This window comes from Aricia agestis, chromosome 11 (assembly GCF_905147365.1).
Source record: "Aricia agestis chromosome 11, ilAriAges1.1, whole genome shotgun sequence".
Classification (NCBI taxonomy): domain Eukaryota; kingdom Metazoa; phylum Arthropoda; class Insecta; order Lepidoptera; family Lycaenidae; genus Aricia; species Aricia agestis.
In genome coordinates, this window is record NC_056416.1 from 1,560,487 (window position 1) to 1,577,272 (window position 16,786).

The 16,786-nt window shown below is 37.2% G+C and overlaps 2 protein-coding genes across 5 annotated transcripts in view; one reads left to right on the forward strand and one right to left on the reverse strand.

The window, feature by feature from the left end:
* Positions 1-1,754: 1,754 nt before the first annotated feature.
* LOC121731578 (39S ribosomal protein L50, mitochondrial) lies at positions 1,755-13,888 on the reverse strand. 2 transcript variants are annotated; one of them, XM_042121068.1, is made up of 6 exons: positions 13,873-13,888; positions 3,761-3,848; positions 3,599-3,684; positions 3,317-3,513; positions 2,056-2,178; positions 1,755-1,932 (listed from the first exon to the last, which is right to left on the reverse strand). In XM_042121068.1, exons 2-6 carry the CDS (start codon positions 3,803-3,805, stop codon positions 1,817-1,819), a joined length of 567 nt encoding a protein of 188 aa, XP_041977002.1. In that variant the 5' UTR covers positions 3,806-3,848; positions 13,873-13,888; the 3' UTR covers positions 1,755-1,816. The 2 variants fall into 2 exon arrangements, with proteins under 2 accessions (XP_041977002.1, XP_041977001.1); XM_042121067.1 differs by lacking the exon at positions 13,873-13,888 and having other exon boundaries at positions 3,761-3,924.
* Positions 4,272-16,786, forward strand: part of LOC121731570 (mediator of RNA polymerase II transcription subunit 13) — an 87,569-nt gene continuing 75,054 nt past the window's right edge. For all 3 annotated transcript variants that reach the window (XM_042121055.1, XM_042121056.1, XM_042121057.1), the window contains exon 1: positions 4,272-4,469. In XM_042121055.1, the coding sequence (XP_041976989.1) occupies positions 4,401-4,469 (69 nt within the window). In that variant the 5' untranslated portion in view covers positions 4,272-4,400. The remainder of the gene's footprint in view (positions 4,470-16,786) is intronic.

Consider the following 16,786-nt stretch of genomic DNA (forward strand, 5'->3'; position numbering starts at 1 on the left):
CATTCGTGCCAAAGCATGGCTCTCCCACGTATAAATGATTTTAAACTTTATCTTCATTATTGTAAATTGTAAAAAGTACATTACTTCGCTTGAGAAAACGTCGCCGCCGGCGGCCGCAAGAGGCCACGAGCGGCCACGAGCGTCCACGGGTGGCCGTAGATTTCTCAAGCGATACTACGTATTACAATAATGAAGATAAAGTTTAAAATCATATGACACTGAAACTACTCGCCTCGCCTCTCCCATTCCGATTTCCGGTGTGAATTGAGCCTAAAAGTCAATACAGTCGAAGAGTCAAGTCGGTCGATTAAGTAAATTTTGACAACGTCCCATCCCATTCTGATCATGAGTACAGTCTGTCAAGAAAGTCAAGAAATAAAAAAGTGGCAGCATCGTAGTGTCATCCCTTTCAAATCAATCTAAGAAAAAAGGGATGACACTACGATGTTGCCACTTTTTAATTTCTTCACTTTCTTGACAGACTGTAATTTGTATTCTGTGATTCTGATCGCGCACGGATTACAATTTACAACCAAGCGCAAGTGACTCAAGTAGACTCGCGACCACAGAGTTCCTTTTTATATACAGGAACTCGCCACTTACGATAGAATCGTCTCAAGACCCAACTCTCACCACTGCATTTCTATTTTTTACTGAAGATTGTGAAGAATGAAGATTCTTGACTCTTTAGTTGACGCTGCTGGAGCCATCAGCCCATGGGCGTACCCGGGTTCTGGGCCAGGGGAGAGGGGGGGGGGGGGGGGGAAATTACCCAGGTTCTGGTGCCAGGGGGAGGGGCAAATTACCTAGGTTCTGGGCCAGGGGGGGGCAAATCAGATTTTTCATAAGCTAGGTGTTTATAAAGAACTAGACGTTCCGCGCGGCTTCGCTCGCGTAAATTAGATATTTCACAGTAAAATTAGTCCACAAAAAATCCTATGATCCTTCACGTGATCTACTTCTTATCTGATCCAAATAACAGAAAAAATGCTTCAGTAGTTCGATAAGCCCTTTCAAATAATTTCCCCCCGTTTTTCCCACATTTTCCTCTATTTCTTCGCTCCTATTAGTCTTAGCGTAATAAAATATAGCCTATAGCCTTCCTCGATAAATGGACTATCTAACACTGAAAGAATTTTTCAAATCGGACCAGTAGTTCCTGAGATTAGCGCGTTCAAACAAACAAACAAACTAACAAACTCTTCCGCTTTATAATATTAGTATAGATAAAAAAATTAATTATTTTTAGTGGTAAAAATATTGTATTGCAGACAAATGGCAAAAATTCGTTTTCTTAATTTTTATAGATAAAAGTACTAGATAATATACTTAGTAGGGATGTCAACATGATCCAGGGAGGGCAGCTGCCCCCCCCTGCCCCTCCCTCGGTACGCCCATGCATCAGCCCATTACTAATGACAGGCTGATGGCTCCATGAATGGCATCCAGAATTTATTAGTGATGAATCTAATTACCACTATCAATAAGCTCACAACCCACTACTTATATTAATCTTTCCAACTGTTCTCAAACTTTGGTAATTTAGGCAATAACAAATTGCAATCACTAAATCTATAATTTTATTAAATAAATTATTGTAATTACTTTATTAGTTATTATATTTATTATATAGTTATTATATGCGGTTTCTTCTTGCAATCATTGAGTACTGTAATTACAATGTAATTCCTTGAAATGGCGTCTATTAGTACAGTGTGTGTGAGACTACTAACTATATTTAATGAAACAATCCGTTCATAATTCATTGCTTTATGTTAATATTTACATCTACAGATATTATATAAGTGTTTATTGATTAGGGCCATTTTCGTTTTGCACTGTAGCCTTCATATTTTGTCCTCGCTTTAAGTCCCGTCACTATTGTAGAACTTTGAGGGAATGCAGACTTCCCCTTGAAGAGTGTATCTTTATCTGGAGAAAAGAAATGGATTGGATTAAAATAAATTTATGAGTGTTGTGCCAGTTACCACTAGTATCTCATCCAATGTTGTTTTGTTCTACTTGTAGTTCTTCTATATTATGTAAAACTTTTACCTGGATGAAAGCGAAGATAATCTCCTTGAACATGGAGATTTTTGGGTAGATCTTCCATCTTCTTTAAGCTATCGAAAGGAGTAAGACTGTCAACTGGAGTTGCATAAAATTCCTTCAGGTCTCCTGAAATGAGAAAACAATTCTTTGGTCAATATGAATAAGCTTTTAAAACCCTACTTAAGGCACTGTGGTTGTTGCAACTAAGTGAAGTGGGTTTTTTAAAACACATTTTTAGTAAAGGAAATGTCATTATTTAAGTATGAAATAAGTACCGTTTTAAAATTGAGAAAAATTTCTATACGCAAAGGTATATCAGTACACAATTTGAAAAATTCTGCTCGATAGAAAAAAATCTCAAAGATGACTGTTATAACGTTGTTTTTCATAATTAAATCATTTTATGGCTAAATTACGCACTTTGTAGAAAAAACAAAAATGTAGTATATGTGTCATAACCTAATGTAAACGATTTGATATATTTGATTTGTGTAATACTAAAAACAAAAGGTTTTTACTCCTATATTCTATTATCAAGGCATGCGGCGAGCGCGTACAAGGCGCGCTGACATGAATGTTATTTTAATGTCCTTAAACGTCGATATTTGTACTGATAGACATCAACCTGCTTATTTTAGGGGTCTATTTTTACTACTGGGCCTTAATACAGTATCCCATTGGAAAAATAAGTTTTCAGGCTAAAATGTAGCCTATCTATTTAATCTAGTGCAAACCACTATGGAACCAATCAATAACAATCAGCAGTTCTTGAGTGAAAAAGTTACATTAACTTACAACACTATCACCTTTATCTTATATCTTTAAACAAGCAATTCTTGTATATATATAATTGGAATCTCGGAATCGGCTCCAACAATTTTCATGAAATAGGGGGTTTCGGGGGTGATAAATTGATCCAGCTAGGAATCATTTTTAGAAAATGTCATTGTATTCCTGTTTTATCGAATACCGAGCGAAGCTCGGTCAAATAGCTAGTAATATATTATGATGATAATATTGAATAAATAAATAAAAATAACTTTATTAAACATACAAGGGACAGAACACAGCCAGAATAACAATAAAACAAGGAATTAAAGTAAATTGACATGACGCATACAACATTTAACTACCTACTTAAAATTAAACTAAAAAGTATTGCAATTTGAATAAAGTATAAACTATGTATCATAATATGGAATATTTTTATTTTTTAATCATAAAGCCTATGAATAATAAAAAGCTATATATGCTGTGTCCTTACCAACTGTCTCAATAGTATGGAGCAAGGAATTCGGGACACTATGTCCAGTTTCCTCAAAGCATAACTTAAGTACTACAAACTTCTTTTCTAAAGACTCAAATTCAGAATCACTTCTAAGGCCATTTTTAGAACAGATCTCATCAATCTGTTTCTCAATGTCTGCTGGTGGGTCCCAAGGTTTGTTGGGACGAAGGAAACTGGAAATAAAAATTCAATTGTCAGCAACGTAGCAATTTTTATCAAAATATGTACCACTTTCAGAAATTGAGAGGAAATTCTTACCCTCTCGAAGCAAGTGATTCTGCCGCTGATTGCAACTTTTTGTCTATTTTTGGAACTTTAATTTGTTTGTTTCTAACACATATTACCTAAAATCACAAAAACATTAGTATAACATAGTTTTTAATGACAAAATGCACTACAAAATGCAAATAAAAATATAACCTGAAAATTAATTCTGGCGGCAGGCAATAGAAAACTTTTAAACATTTTGTGATATTATTAGCAGCCAAATTTTGAAACCCTGTAGTTATTAAGAAACTATACAGTTTTAGTAAAATTTAATTTTATAAACTGAAATCTGAATGGATTTGTATTTCTTTGATGTAATTTGACAATTGGATATTGACACTTCGCACATTCCATAAATGACAGATTTGCCAATCATTTCATTTAACGCCTATTTACTAATTTACTACATTTAAAAACTCTATTTAAGTTCATGAAATCGTTTTAATATGATTGCGTATTTGTATTATTTAATAAATGACTTATATATAAATAGATTTAATTTATATAATTATGAATCGAATGTAACAGAATTTTTAAAAACAAGAATATATTTTAAGTTTATGATGTATAAACGGAACGTAAAACGTTTCTGAACGAAATTAGTACACGTTTCTACCGCAGGCGGCGCTAGTGTCGGCTTGGGTTGTTGTTTCCTATCCGCCATTTTCCAGTCGCCATTGAAAGGTGAAAACTTCACTAAATGTCGGTGATGATTTTAAGATTTTGAGTGGTTTCTTTAAGATTATAATCGTTTTTAGTGTTGTGATATGAAAATGAAGTGCCCCGGACTACCATGACGCATCAAAATCACCAAACAAACGGTGCAAGTCTCGAGGATTGCCACACAAACTTCTTTGCCTTGGTAAGTCACTTTTACATTGATGAAAGAACTCATAGGTACATTTCTTTCGAAATCGTTTTGTTCGAGGCGTTTATCGCGTCGTATGTCATCAACAATAAGGCCAATAATATTGATATAGAACGCAGGCAACATCATCCACGATGTACAAACGGTCCAATTATCGTTAGCCGTCGCTGATATACAAAAATCACCTCTGTGTGAAACGGTAACGCAAGCGCCTAAACGCGTCAAATATTTAGTATGGAAGAATCCACGCTCGGTACGTTCATGACGCTCGATACTTAGTCATCCTGGCAACGTACTCCCAGCAGAAAGAATCATGCCGTGTTGCTAAGTCACTAAATGTCACTGTATTCAGCGAGCGAGGCCACATCTTCGCCACAAACCCATAGAGGTCATTTTGAATTCACCTGGCCGGAACGCGGGCCGTAATGCGTTCGCGAGACTAGTTTCGCCAGGTCGAAGCAATAACTTTCTTATTACCTCCTACATTACAGCTGCGTTTCGGTCCGGTAGGTCGATTGATATTTCGTTAGCGCTAGTGTTTGTGTATCAACTATCATAAAACGTGGGGTCATTCATTATCGTCTCGTTCGTAGTGCGGTGTCGCTTTGCGTAACGTTCGGTGCTGGCGCGAATTTTATCAGATCGTATTCGGGCGAGGATTAGCGGCGGGCGCGAGGAGCGGCGAGGAGCCGGGGGGCCGGCGCGGCGGGGGGCGGGGGTCGTCCTCGCGAGAGCGGTCCGGCGCGGCGCCATTTCCACCTGACGCGTTGCCACATCTCCGCGCCGCGGCGCGCGCCTCCACCCGTCCCTCTCGTCGCTCCGCCTATCTCGGCGCAATACGAGCTACTGATTTCTTGCCCTGCCTGCTTATTGTCTAATTAATTATTTATGCGACTCCCGGGGACATCGCGCCTCTCGCACCGAGGCGGCCGCCGGCCCGCCGGTCGCGGTTCGCTGACGCATCGGCCTAGTAGATTGACATTGCACGAGGTTCAATCAACTTTTTAAATTGCACACGTCGTCTCGCCCGAGCCCACGTGAGGTCGCTCTCGAGAGGAGCTCCTCAGTCGAGCTACCGATCTCGTAGACAAATATTTTACTTCCCACGAGCGCTAGGTTTTATGAAACACGGCGAGCAAACATAAACATTGTTCCCATACATCGATACACTTCTGTTATGTACAGTTAAGATCGCGCGCGCCGTCTCGCTCGCACGCCCGCCGTAACCTTTCGTCCGATAAAGACGGCCGGCTGCAGGAATTTCAAAATAACTTCACCAAGTTTGAGACATAACTTACATAATCACGCGTTGTAAATTGTGATACAATTCTAATACATATGCCGAGCGCTTTGTTGGATAAACAGTTTTTACAATAATTACGCGCTGACAAATTATTTCTAGTTAGTAAAACAAGCAATAGGAGACTATGAGGTAATTTGGGTTACGAAAGTCATTTAACATTAGAGGTTAATCGTCTGATGTGAGCCGAACCAACGGCTGTTGAGATGATTTTATCAATACTGCATAATGCATCGATCAATATTATCGTTAAGATCTATCAGAATTCCGAGATCTATGATCACTCTCGAGAAGTCAAGTCTACTATTTAATTGACATCATTATTAGTATTGCAGTTAGTAAACTAGGGATCTTTATGAATGGCTCAGGCGCAACATTCTCCCCCTGTCCGTCTGTCTCACGCCCCGGCTATACTGTTTTCTTACCTGACATGTGCAACGGGTCTCGTAATAATAATAAAACATTTCTTAGAAATTAACATTGAGAAGTTTTGACTATTACAAAAATGTCTGTCGTAGCTAGATTTCTCTTACGCTTCTTAAATACGTTTTGTGGTAAGCATTTTAAGTGTCACAAGATAAAGAACCAAGCTGAAGATTTTGTTTTAAACCTTGAAAATGTCAGCCAGTACCAAAAGCTTTCCTAGCAAGAGATATTTTATTTATCGAACGTATTCGTTAATTTCCTTCGCAGCAGTGATTCAGATTTCAGACCTAAGATCGCTGGTATTCACTCAAGGTTAACTTTACAACTGAGTCTTGCCGATAAAAATATAGTCGGGTGTCGGCTAATACTCGGTTTCTACTTCCTACTAGTAGTCTACTTCCTACTCCTCCTATCTTCTGATTAAATTCGTTGCGGGTCCCAAGACAGCTAATAGCATGTCCCTCGGGCTCCCTGAGATCATATCAAAGAGTTTTCGTGGTTGAATACCGCTGTAGATCCTGGCGACACAGGAGATACAGTGGTGGGAATGTGTGGTGGGCCAAAGCCCAATAAAGAATAATACTCGGTTTCTAAAGATATTTGACAAAAGTTTCTCTATTTGCTAGCGCTTTCGATAACTCAAAATGTTAAACAACCAACAACACAATATAAACTCAAGATATAAATACATTTAAAAAAACCTGGCCAAGACTGGTCTAAATGTCTATCTAGACTCACCGAGAACTTCCCAGAAATCTAGAATCGCCTCTAATAGTGAGACAGAACATTTAGATTTTGAGAATAACCACGTTACTAATAAAAGTATTTAAATTAAACGAATGTTTTGTTTTTGTATTTTTTTATTGGAAAAGGCGTTTGATGGAAAAGCGCATACACTATAATAGCGTGTTCAATCATTCCATTGTTTTACTATTTTTATTAGTAAGGAAGTTTTACATATCGCGTATTCACGCGAAGACGTGTCAAATGTATGGAAAGCCTAGATAGATTACGCGTTGTAAGATGTGCTTAAGAGCCTTGACACGTTCGGAAAATTCAAAATACGTGCTTCCAGAAGTTTCAGCGACAAATCTCGTCTTATCGTAATTCCACCGACCACACTCTGACCGACCGAAGACTCACAACCACGTAATTCCGTTATTGTTCGACCAGGGTCCAGGGCTCTACGAAAGCAGGCACTTCAAATAATTTGGAGTATTTTTTTCGACTGGCTCTATGCTTATGACGTAAATGTTGCTTCGAACGCAAGCTCTTCGAATAATTTGGAGTATTTCAATGTTTACAATTCATATTCCAGGTTATTTTCATCCTCAATTAACGAGTTTAATATTTGAGAAATTATTTCAATACTTTTAAGTACAGCTACCAGTCTTGGCCGATGTAGTGTATACAGAAGCAGAATTAAAGCTAATAATCACGTAATAAAATTCCTACTTCATTGCTTATTCATTTGAATAATATACCTGCTTATTAAAAAACGTAACAAAAGGTTTTAAATGTTAATTTCTAAGAAAACCATAAACATACAAAAAATGTTTAATGTTCTCTGAAACGATTTAGACTTAAGTGGAATAATTGATTCTTTGAAAACTCTAAACTAACATACTTTACACTTTGTGATTGCAACTGTTAATATTTTCGTATAAATACATTACAAAGCAGTCTGTCTGAATCAAGAAGGTTAAAAGCAATTATTATGCTTGGTTTCTGGGGGTTGTTCTTTCAATGGTCAGAGTTAATGTTTTAGCGCATTTGTTTTTCTACTCTTTACAATAATTCTTTGTTCATTAAGTTCGGTCATATTTATAGCACATTTATGGCAAAACTTGCTCTTAAATATTAGGCTGGTTTTATCGTTAAGCGTTTCGGCAGCGCCGTTGGAGCGCCGCGCGTTCGAATATGTATGGGGGTAGTAGTTGCGTTTTAAAGTCCGCGCGCTTGAGCAGCGCCGTTCGTCCATACGTTTGTTACAGCTTCGAACGCGCGCGCTCCAACGGCGCTGCGAAACGCTCTACTATAAAACCAGCCTTAGACTTAGCAATATTTAAATGATGATGTTGCACTGGGCTGCGGCAGTAAATTTCGCTTTCGTACGGGCTCCACAGCTGCCTCGCAAACTTGTCGGACGGCATTGCACATGTAGTATTATCGGCTATTTGTTAAGTTTCGGTAATTAAAGCTTTTCGAAATTTCGACCTGATTTTAACTTGTCTTTGGTGTAGTTTTCGAAAGTATTTTTTTACATAATTCGATGTCTACGCAGCTTTCAGTTTTTCTCTTTACTCCTTGAACTTAACTCCTATTTCTTTTACATTCTGCTAATTCCTTGATATTAGGTGCCTTTTTTAACTCATTATTATTGGGGTTCCGTACCCAATGGGTAAAAACGGGACCCTATAACTGAGACTGTCGGTCCGTCTGTCCGTTTGTCCGTCTCCAGGCTGTAACTCAAGAACCGCTATAGCTAGACTTCTGAAATACTAGCAGTCGGGTAACAAGGAAGATTTTATATGGTTCAAAGTTTAATCTCATACAAAATTATTATAATAGAGCCCATTATCATTCATCGCATACGCCCAGTAGCGCGCGCTCCCATCACATAGCGCACCGGAAAACCTTTGAAGATTTTCTCATCTATAAATAAACCTCAGATAAGAGTGCCTTCACGTATTAAGGAAGTTCCCTAACAAAGGATGAGCGTTAAAGAATCTCTACGTAGAGATAAGACCACTTTTTGTATAAATCGAATAAAAAGTAGAGTTTCTACGAACAAAGTGAGGCCGGTTAGTCGTTTATGTGTAATTGCAAGATTAGTCGACCAATCGCGTAAGAAAGATACGTAGCGTGGTTTTATGCATGTGTGTAAGAAGTGGCTTCTTAGTTTAGACGTAGAGGTTGGAGATGGCCTCTGATTTTTTCTTTGATCTGTGGTATATTACACGTAGATTCCTAACAGTGTTTTTTTAATGCTGTCGAGTTACATACTGTGCCATTTTATGAACCCGAAAGCAACAGCATATTATAGCTTATTGTGCATGGCAGTAGTAAAGCCGTGTGTTGTCTATACTCTATTTAAGTATTAACTATTAAGTATAGAATCACATACGGGTATGTTTTTAAATCTCAATTAAATGTTTTGCACACAAACATACCTAGGGTCGAAAACCTCAATGACATCATGCTTAATGCCACTTCCTGTTCAATTTAATAAGCAAATAAAGTGTTATTTTTATTTACATACAGGAAAATTCAAAATATCTATATATATATAAAAATGGATTTTCAAATGTGTTAGTCGCGCTAAAACTCGCAAACGGCTGAACTGATTGGGCTGATTTTGGTCTTAAAATATTCGTAGAAGTCCAGGGAAGGTTTTTAAGTGACACGAAGTTCACCGGGACAGCTAGTATTTTATAAAATCAGTAGATCTAATCAATGTAGTAGATATTTTCTGTGGTAACACAAAACATTATTAATTGCAGTAAACGATTTTCCTTACGTACTACTAAATAAATACTACTGCTAGACCGGGTGGTAATTCTCCTGAATTTAGGTAAAGGTGGATTTCAAAGCGAACGTCTATAAACGTCAGTGACGCCGCGACTGTAAAAATGTATGGTTTTGCGTCAGTGACGTCACAAACTCCGCGTTAGTGTCGCTGTGCACGATCCCAAACCATACATTTTTCAGTCGCAGCGTCACTAACGTTACCTATAGTAGCATAGACGCTCGATTCGAAAGGCTACCTTAACTTACATCGCAAATCAACGCCAGTAACAACATGTAACATTGCAAGGGCATAATATAACTTTTCTTCGTCTTAGAGCTTAATTTCAAAGGCCCTTTGCCGGGATAGTTTTCATTGCTGCAAAATGTACGAAGCGCGATCGAGAGTGCGGACAACTTTTAATATTTCATTCAATTTTTTTTTTCGCCTTTTCTTATTAAAAACTTCATCTGAATATATTTAGACGAAATTTTCTGTATCTTGAACAAACTGAGAAAAAGTATATAAAATTATTATAAAGCAGTGTTTTGTCTGATATCGCCAAACTGCGGTGATCATAATCGGTGGCGGTCGCGCGATACCGCCAAAATACCGGCCAAGTCACAATATAAGGATCATAATACAAGTCAGCTACTGTAGTCTGTATGTTATAATCCATACTTTCATACTAATATTATAAATGCGAAAGTGTGTCTGTCTCTCTGTCTGTTACCTCTTCACGCCCAAACCGCTGGACCGAGTTTGCTGAAATTTGGCATGGAGATACTTTGAGTCCCGGGAAAGGACATAGGATACTTTTATCCCGAATAAATGTACGGTTCCCACGCGATAAACGAGTTTTGGCGCAACGGAGTCGCGGGCGTCATCTAGTAATTTATATTTTGCGGTCACAGTGAACGAAATGTATACGACCTTTGCGTTACACTTATCTATTCGTATGAATATTTAACGCAAGTATCGCCGCTTGATTTTTTGTTAGAAATGTTACACTTTTAATAGCGGAGTTCTCTTTTTTACGTTTCTGCCTTTGTTTTGTTTTTTTCGGAATCATCTGCAAAAACTGTAACATACCCATCGGGTATTGGCTGTTTCTGCTCAATTTAGTAAAAATCGGCACAGTGTATTCAATGCAAAAAAATAAGCAATCCATTATCCAATTTACTATCATCTTTAACATTATAAAATAAAAAAAGTCATCAAAATCAAAATATTTGTTTCTAAATAGGTTAACAATGTTAACACTTTTAGAACGTCGTGTCTACATGAGGCCCACCACCGGTTCGGGAACTACCCCGCCGAGAAGAACCGGCGTAAGAAACTCGCATCTCTATATTAGTGTTTAGTTTCGATCGTGTAACCGACTTGAAATTGAGTATAGTAAATGTTTGTTATAATTACCTAGTCAATTATTCACGTTCATGAATCGCTCAGTGAAACCACAAAAAGTAAAAACCATTGTAGAATCGTACACTTTGTTTAGAGTTCAATGGCTATTTAATTACACATCTTACGAGGTGTTTTTGTACACGAGTATGCACAAAAACTAAAGCGATATTATGTAGGATATATTTTGATTACCTTATGTTACGTGGTGGCAAACATTTTAAAAAATAATCCATAATAGGTATATCAAAGTTAATGTTTATCTTATCTTATATCTTTAAACAAGCAATTCTTGTATATATATAAATATATAATTGGAATCTCGGAATCGGCTCCAACGATTTTCATGAAATTTAGTATATAGCGGGTTTCGGGGGCAATAAATCGATCTAGCTAGGAATCATTTTTGGAAAATGTCATTTTATTCGTGTTTTATCGAATACCGAGCAAAGCTCGGTCAAATAGCTAGTGTAATCAATAAACTACGAAAAAGGTTTTCATGGAAGTTGGGAAGTCTTAATTGCAGAACTTAGCTAATCATATGTTTGAAAATACAATTTTGCAAAAGAGCCATTTGAAAACCTATTTCTTCAAATGCTGTAAAATTGGGATTTTGGACATACGATAGGTAGATGGCATGGAGCTATATGCTGTTCCTTATCGCAGCCAAGCAAAGTATTTTTCGCGAGAGGTACCTACAGATTTTATAGAATTGCTGATATATCTGCTTATTACGTTTTAAAAAATACTACAGAGTAAAATGAAGCAAAATAAACTGTTAAAATAAGAATAAAACTTGTTAAATGGCATTGGCATGTAACGAGTTTACAAAAAGTTATTAATGTAATATTGTGGAAAATAATAATATATTTAAAACAGCGGTTGACCTACGGCGCTGGCATTGATTGCAAACCTTGCGCCCGCGCAGCCTTATCGCACTGATAAGCGTTATCACAACGTCTTGGGACGGCACACGGTGTAGTCGCTCCTAGCTCGTTCGCGAAGAAGCTAAGATTTGTTTGAATTGTATTTAGTAACCTCCTCTTCTTAATGTCGGTTGAAAAAAATAGTAAATAGATCACGATATATTTTAGTGTCGTTGATTGAAGCACTAGCAGAGTGTGGTGGGAATGTTTTAAATGAGGGTGGTTCTACAAAAATTGGGTAACTTTTAGGGATATTTTGTTTACTGTAATTTTTATGGTAAATTGAGACATCTTTGGGTTTAAAAGATGGGTTATATAATGAATATATTGTGGCAAAATGGGGACAGTCATTTTTTAGAGTAGTTTTTAAAATATTTCGATTTTTCTGAATTTGACTGCCAGAGGACTGACGAGGGTGACACAGTACTGATATGTAATGCAAACATATTAGAAATATATGACATTTGTGGCATTTATTAAACGCTTATATACTATAATTATATCACTTTAATTATTTAATGTATCAAGTTCTTCGTAAGTTAAATATCGAAAAATATTTTGTAATAATGCGGGGAAAACACTATCACACCTTTATAAGAATTTTGACAATTGTAATAAACTTTTTTTTTTACTTTTAAGTACTTTTACTTAACAGAATACACTAATAATTAATATCAACAAACAACAGACTTAAAGTTTTCGTTTTTTGTCCATCTGTCCGTCAGTACAATGTGATTTAATAAATATTGACTGGTGACAGCGATTTACCCAATTTTTGTAGAATCACCCATGAAGTGAAAATTTATATGACCTCTACCTTAAAATAAAAGGGTGGTAAATTATCTCATGACATAAAAAAACATAAAAATTGTTTTATTGAGTAAATTTAAAAATAAATCCATTCATAATGTCTACGTGTTGTGTCTATTAAACTTAAATATTTAAGAAAACCATAAAAATAAATCCTCTTCAATTCTGTTCGTCACTTATTTAGTAAACAAAAGTACTCCAACAATGTAATACTAACTAGTTAGCACTAGAACACACAACAACTAAAATACCTAGCCGATAAGATCTAGATTGTAGACGGAGGATTTAACGAGCTTCGTTAGTTATCAAGGACGATAAGACTTACCGAGGACTTGGGAACACGCGACACTAAGTTTTATTATTAGGTACTAAGTACTAACTTTCGTAGACATACCATAATATAATATTATGATTGTAGTCGGGATGGTATTTGTGTGGATGATGTTTGTGACTTTCGTGTAAAAAGTACTAAACGAGTTTCTGGTAAATTTTTAGTAGTGTAGGTAAGGTCTGTAATAAATGGACTTTATATCATAAATTGCCTGTAAGGCTTAACTAAGGCTGTTTAAATGATAGCTACGTTCATCTAATTTCCCAAACACCGTTCATTTAGAGCTAGATAATAATATTTAATATGTAATGTTATTTCTTATCAGCACCACTTTGTGTATGTTGCGAGGTTCTTGGCTAGAGGCTATCAATGCCGCCCAAGTTCTAACACATGCCATGTTCTAGGTTAATGGCTTATGGCTAATGTGGTGCGAATGGTTTGCTCTTATGGTTCGATACTCGAAATGTATAGTAGAATCTATTTGGGCCGGAAGATTTTTCCGCCAAGTAACTGCATCCAATTAATCCGTACATAAGGCGGGGATTAATGTCAATCCAAAACGATAACCTTGCACGCAACCAAAGACCAAGCGTATACGCATCGCAATAAGATTAATTTTAGCTTAGCATAAAACTGTAACTACTCGGGCGGATCTTCTCTATTTTTCATGTTTTTTTTAAATATCTTTGGAAATAAATATTAAGAAACAAAATTGTTCGGTTAAAGAGATTTTAATATAGATTTACTAACAATTTATTCAAATAAAATGTATAATTATCCTAGTTAATACTTATATTTCGATGAAATAGATTTTTTTCGGAGGTGAGTTTGTAAATTAATTACAGCCAAAGTATTACGTTTTATTAAAATGTTTATGGTTTAAGGTATTTAAAATACTGTGCTTTATATCTCATATTTTTAACACTTCGTTATTATATTGGAACTAGGTAAACCGGGAGTCACGGAATAACAAATTGGGGTTTATCCTCGCCTTAATATTATGAATGCGAAATATGATATTAAAATAGGCCTGCACTTACGCCAGTCTACGCTTGAGTTAATCGTTGATTTATTATAAACACACTGTTATTGCTAATTTTCTCCTATGTAGGAAAAAGAAGGCAACGACTAACTTACCTAAAAACGATTGTCAAATGATGCCCTACTTAATGTGCTGACTAAACAAGATGACTAACGAAAATCACGTCACACAACCTTAAGTAATACCAGTCGTCCTTTTCCCCGTGTTGTGTCATGTGTATACGGTGTAGGTCAGGGCGATGTTTTGATTCGTTGAGGAAAAGCGCCTTTTATTACTCACTACATGATGCCCGCAACGCCGTTGCGCCAAAATTCGTTTATCGCGCGGGAACCGTACATTTTTCCGGGACAAAAAGTATCCTACGTCCTTTCCCGGGACTCAAAGTATCTTCATGCCAAATTTCAGCAAAATCGGTTCAGCGGTTTGGGCGTGAAGAGGTAACAGACACACACTTTCGCATTTATAATATTAGTATGGACATGGATGTCACTTTCGCATAGTTTTGATCGGGGTTTATCGTTGTGATCGTTGTTTATTGCTGGTTTGTATGCGTATTGATATACCTGAATTAGGTGACATTGAGATGTTTGAATTGAGGTTAAACGATACGGTCTTTGCCCTGCTCTATTTTGAACTTGGGTAAAGCAGTAAGTCTTTCAAGGAACTTTATCATCTACAATATTTTTTCGACAAATTCTTAATACCTTTACAAGTCTCCTATAAAAAAAACTGCTGTGTTTTTTAATTAAAACATTTAAATGTATAAACTTGGTGATAACTTAAGCTTTCATTGTTTGTATCAATTGAGGCCCGCTAACGTGGGCTGTTAATGTAGGTCGCGAGGGGGGATCCCGTTGTTTCTATATTCTATAACATACTACGGCCATCATATTATATTATATCTACATTTAACAACATAGTGAATGCAGAAAATTAAGTGTTGAATAAATAGTATACTTACGGCCTGTTTCACCACTTTCTGATAAAGTGCCAAATAGGCTATTCACAACTTTTTTGACAGATTCTCCAATCTCCATACTTGATCTGTCAAGTTAATTGGTGGATAGCCTATTCGTCACTTATCAGGAAGTGGTCAAACAGGCCCTTAGTAGCTTTCGATATCAGCGAAGTTAGGTATCCAAAATGTGTGAGATTAGACAGAACACATCGCGAGCGCCATGTCACTTATGAATCGTTGCCAATTCCCATACATTTTTTGGTTTTTGTTGTAGTAAATATCGAATGCAATATGACCAATTACGCTCTACATTAAAAACGCTCTACCACGCTCAAGTTTAACTGTTTACTTAATAATTTTGTTAATATAGCAAACAGAATTGATACGTTTGCCGTCCAAGTTAGTGTAATACTTAAAATAACAGTAATATTGTCGTCACTCAACGGTGTAGTTGCAGACGAGTCCGTTAGTCGATTACCGCGGGTTGTGGCGGATAGTTGCGTAACCTAGCGCAAGACGTTTTCTTTATCGCTTCTTTATAGAATCGCGATCAAGATGTATGGAATTGACATGACATGAGTCGAATGCCGACTTCATATTGTCGAACGCTTGTGTTCAATTCCATACATTTTGTTCAGATAAAGAAGAGATGAAGAAAACGTGTTGGCTGATCCCCCTAGCCCCCTAGTCGAAATGCATTCGCTAGTTTCGATAGCGAAGCTAGGGCCGCGCTACACCGGAATGGCAGCGGCGAGGCGAGCACTTTCAGCGTCATAATATGATTTTGAACTTTATCTTCATTATTGTAATACATAGTATCGCTTGAGAAATCTATGGCCGCCCGTGGCTGCTCGTGGCCGCTTGTGGCCGCTGGCGGCCGCTATGTATTACAATAATGAAGATAAAGTTTAAAATCATATAACGCTGAAAGTGCTCGCCTCGCCGCTGCCATTCCGGTGTGGCGCGGCCCATATTATGTCAAAAATGAATGGGATTTGACATAACGCATCGCAAGCGCCACGTCTGACGTCACTGAGTAATGTGTTACGTCAAATCCGACACATTTTTGACATCTAACTTCGCTAATCGAACTGGCGAATGCATTTTGTTTGATGGCCGATTTACATTATTCCAATCCGGCGCCAAATTCATTCCACTAGAGTAGTTATATTAGCACTCAGTGCGTCGGACAATAGTTTGGTGTGGCGGACGACGAGGTCTTGATGCTCGACTGAGGGCGAACGCTTTCACTCCACGCAGCGCCCTCTGAGATTTGCACTTTGTTGTGGCATGCGAACTGCGAAGATTTAATGTTAATGTAGTCTAGTTAGCAATATTTAAGATGCCGCCGGCAACTCCGACTGTGCAGACATTCGTTTATCGCGCGGGATCCGTATATTTTGCCGCGATAAAATTTATCCTGTGTCCATTTCCACCTCCCGGGCCTTAAAGTGTCTCCATTCAATAAATTGCTTCACGGGCAGTGTAACAGACATACAGATACATTAGTAAGGATTTGAATCAATAAAGTACAACTGTATTATAATATTTTGTGTACAACGTTTGGATCGCAATACGCAAGTATAAGATTAGTAGATCTATTAAA

What these genes read in the sequence shown, in the direction of transcription:
- LOC121731578 (XM_042121068.1), bottom strand. Translation starts at nt 3,805, where the DNA reads ATGTTTAAAAGTTTTCTATTGCCTGCCGCCAGAATTAATTTTCAG. An exon ending in CCGCCAGAATTAATTTTCAG is followed by an intron (nt 3,685 to 3,760) that starts GTTATATTTTTA and finishes TTGTGATTTTAG; the next exon opens with GTAATATGTGTTAGAAACAA. An exon ending in CCATACTATTGAGACAGTTG is followed by an intron (nt 2,179 to 3,316) that starts GTAAGGACACAG and finishes TTCTCATTTCAG; the next exon opens with GAGACCTGAAGGAATTTTAT.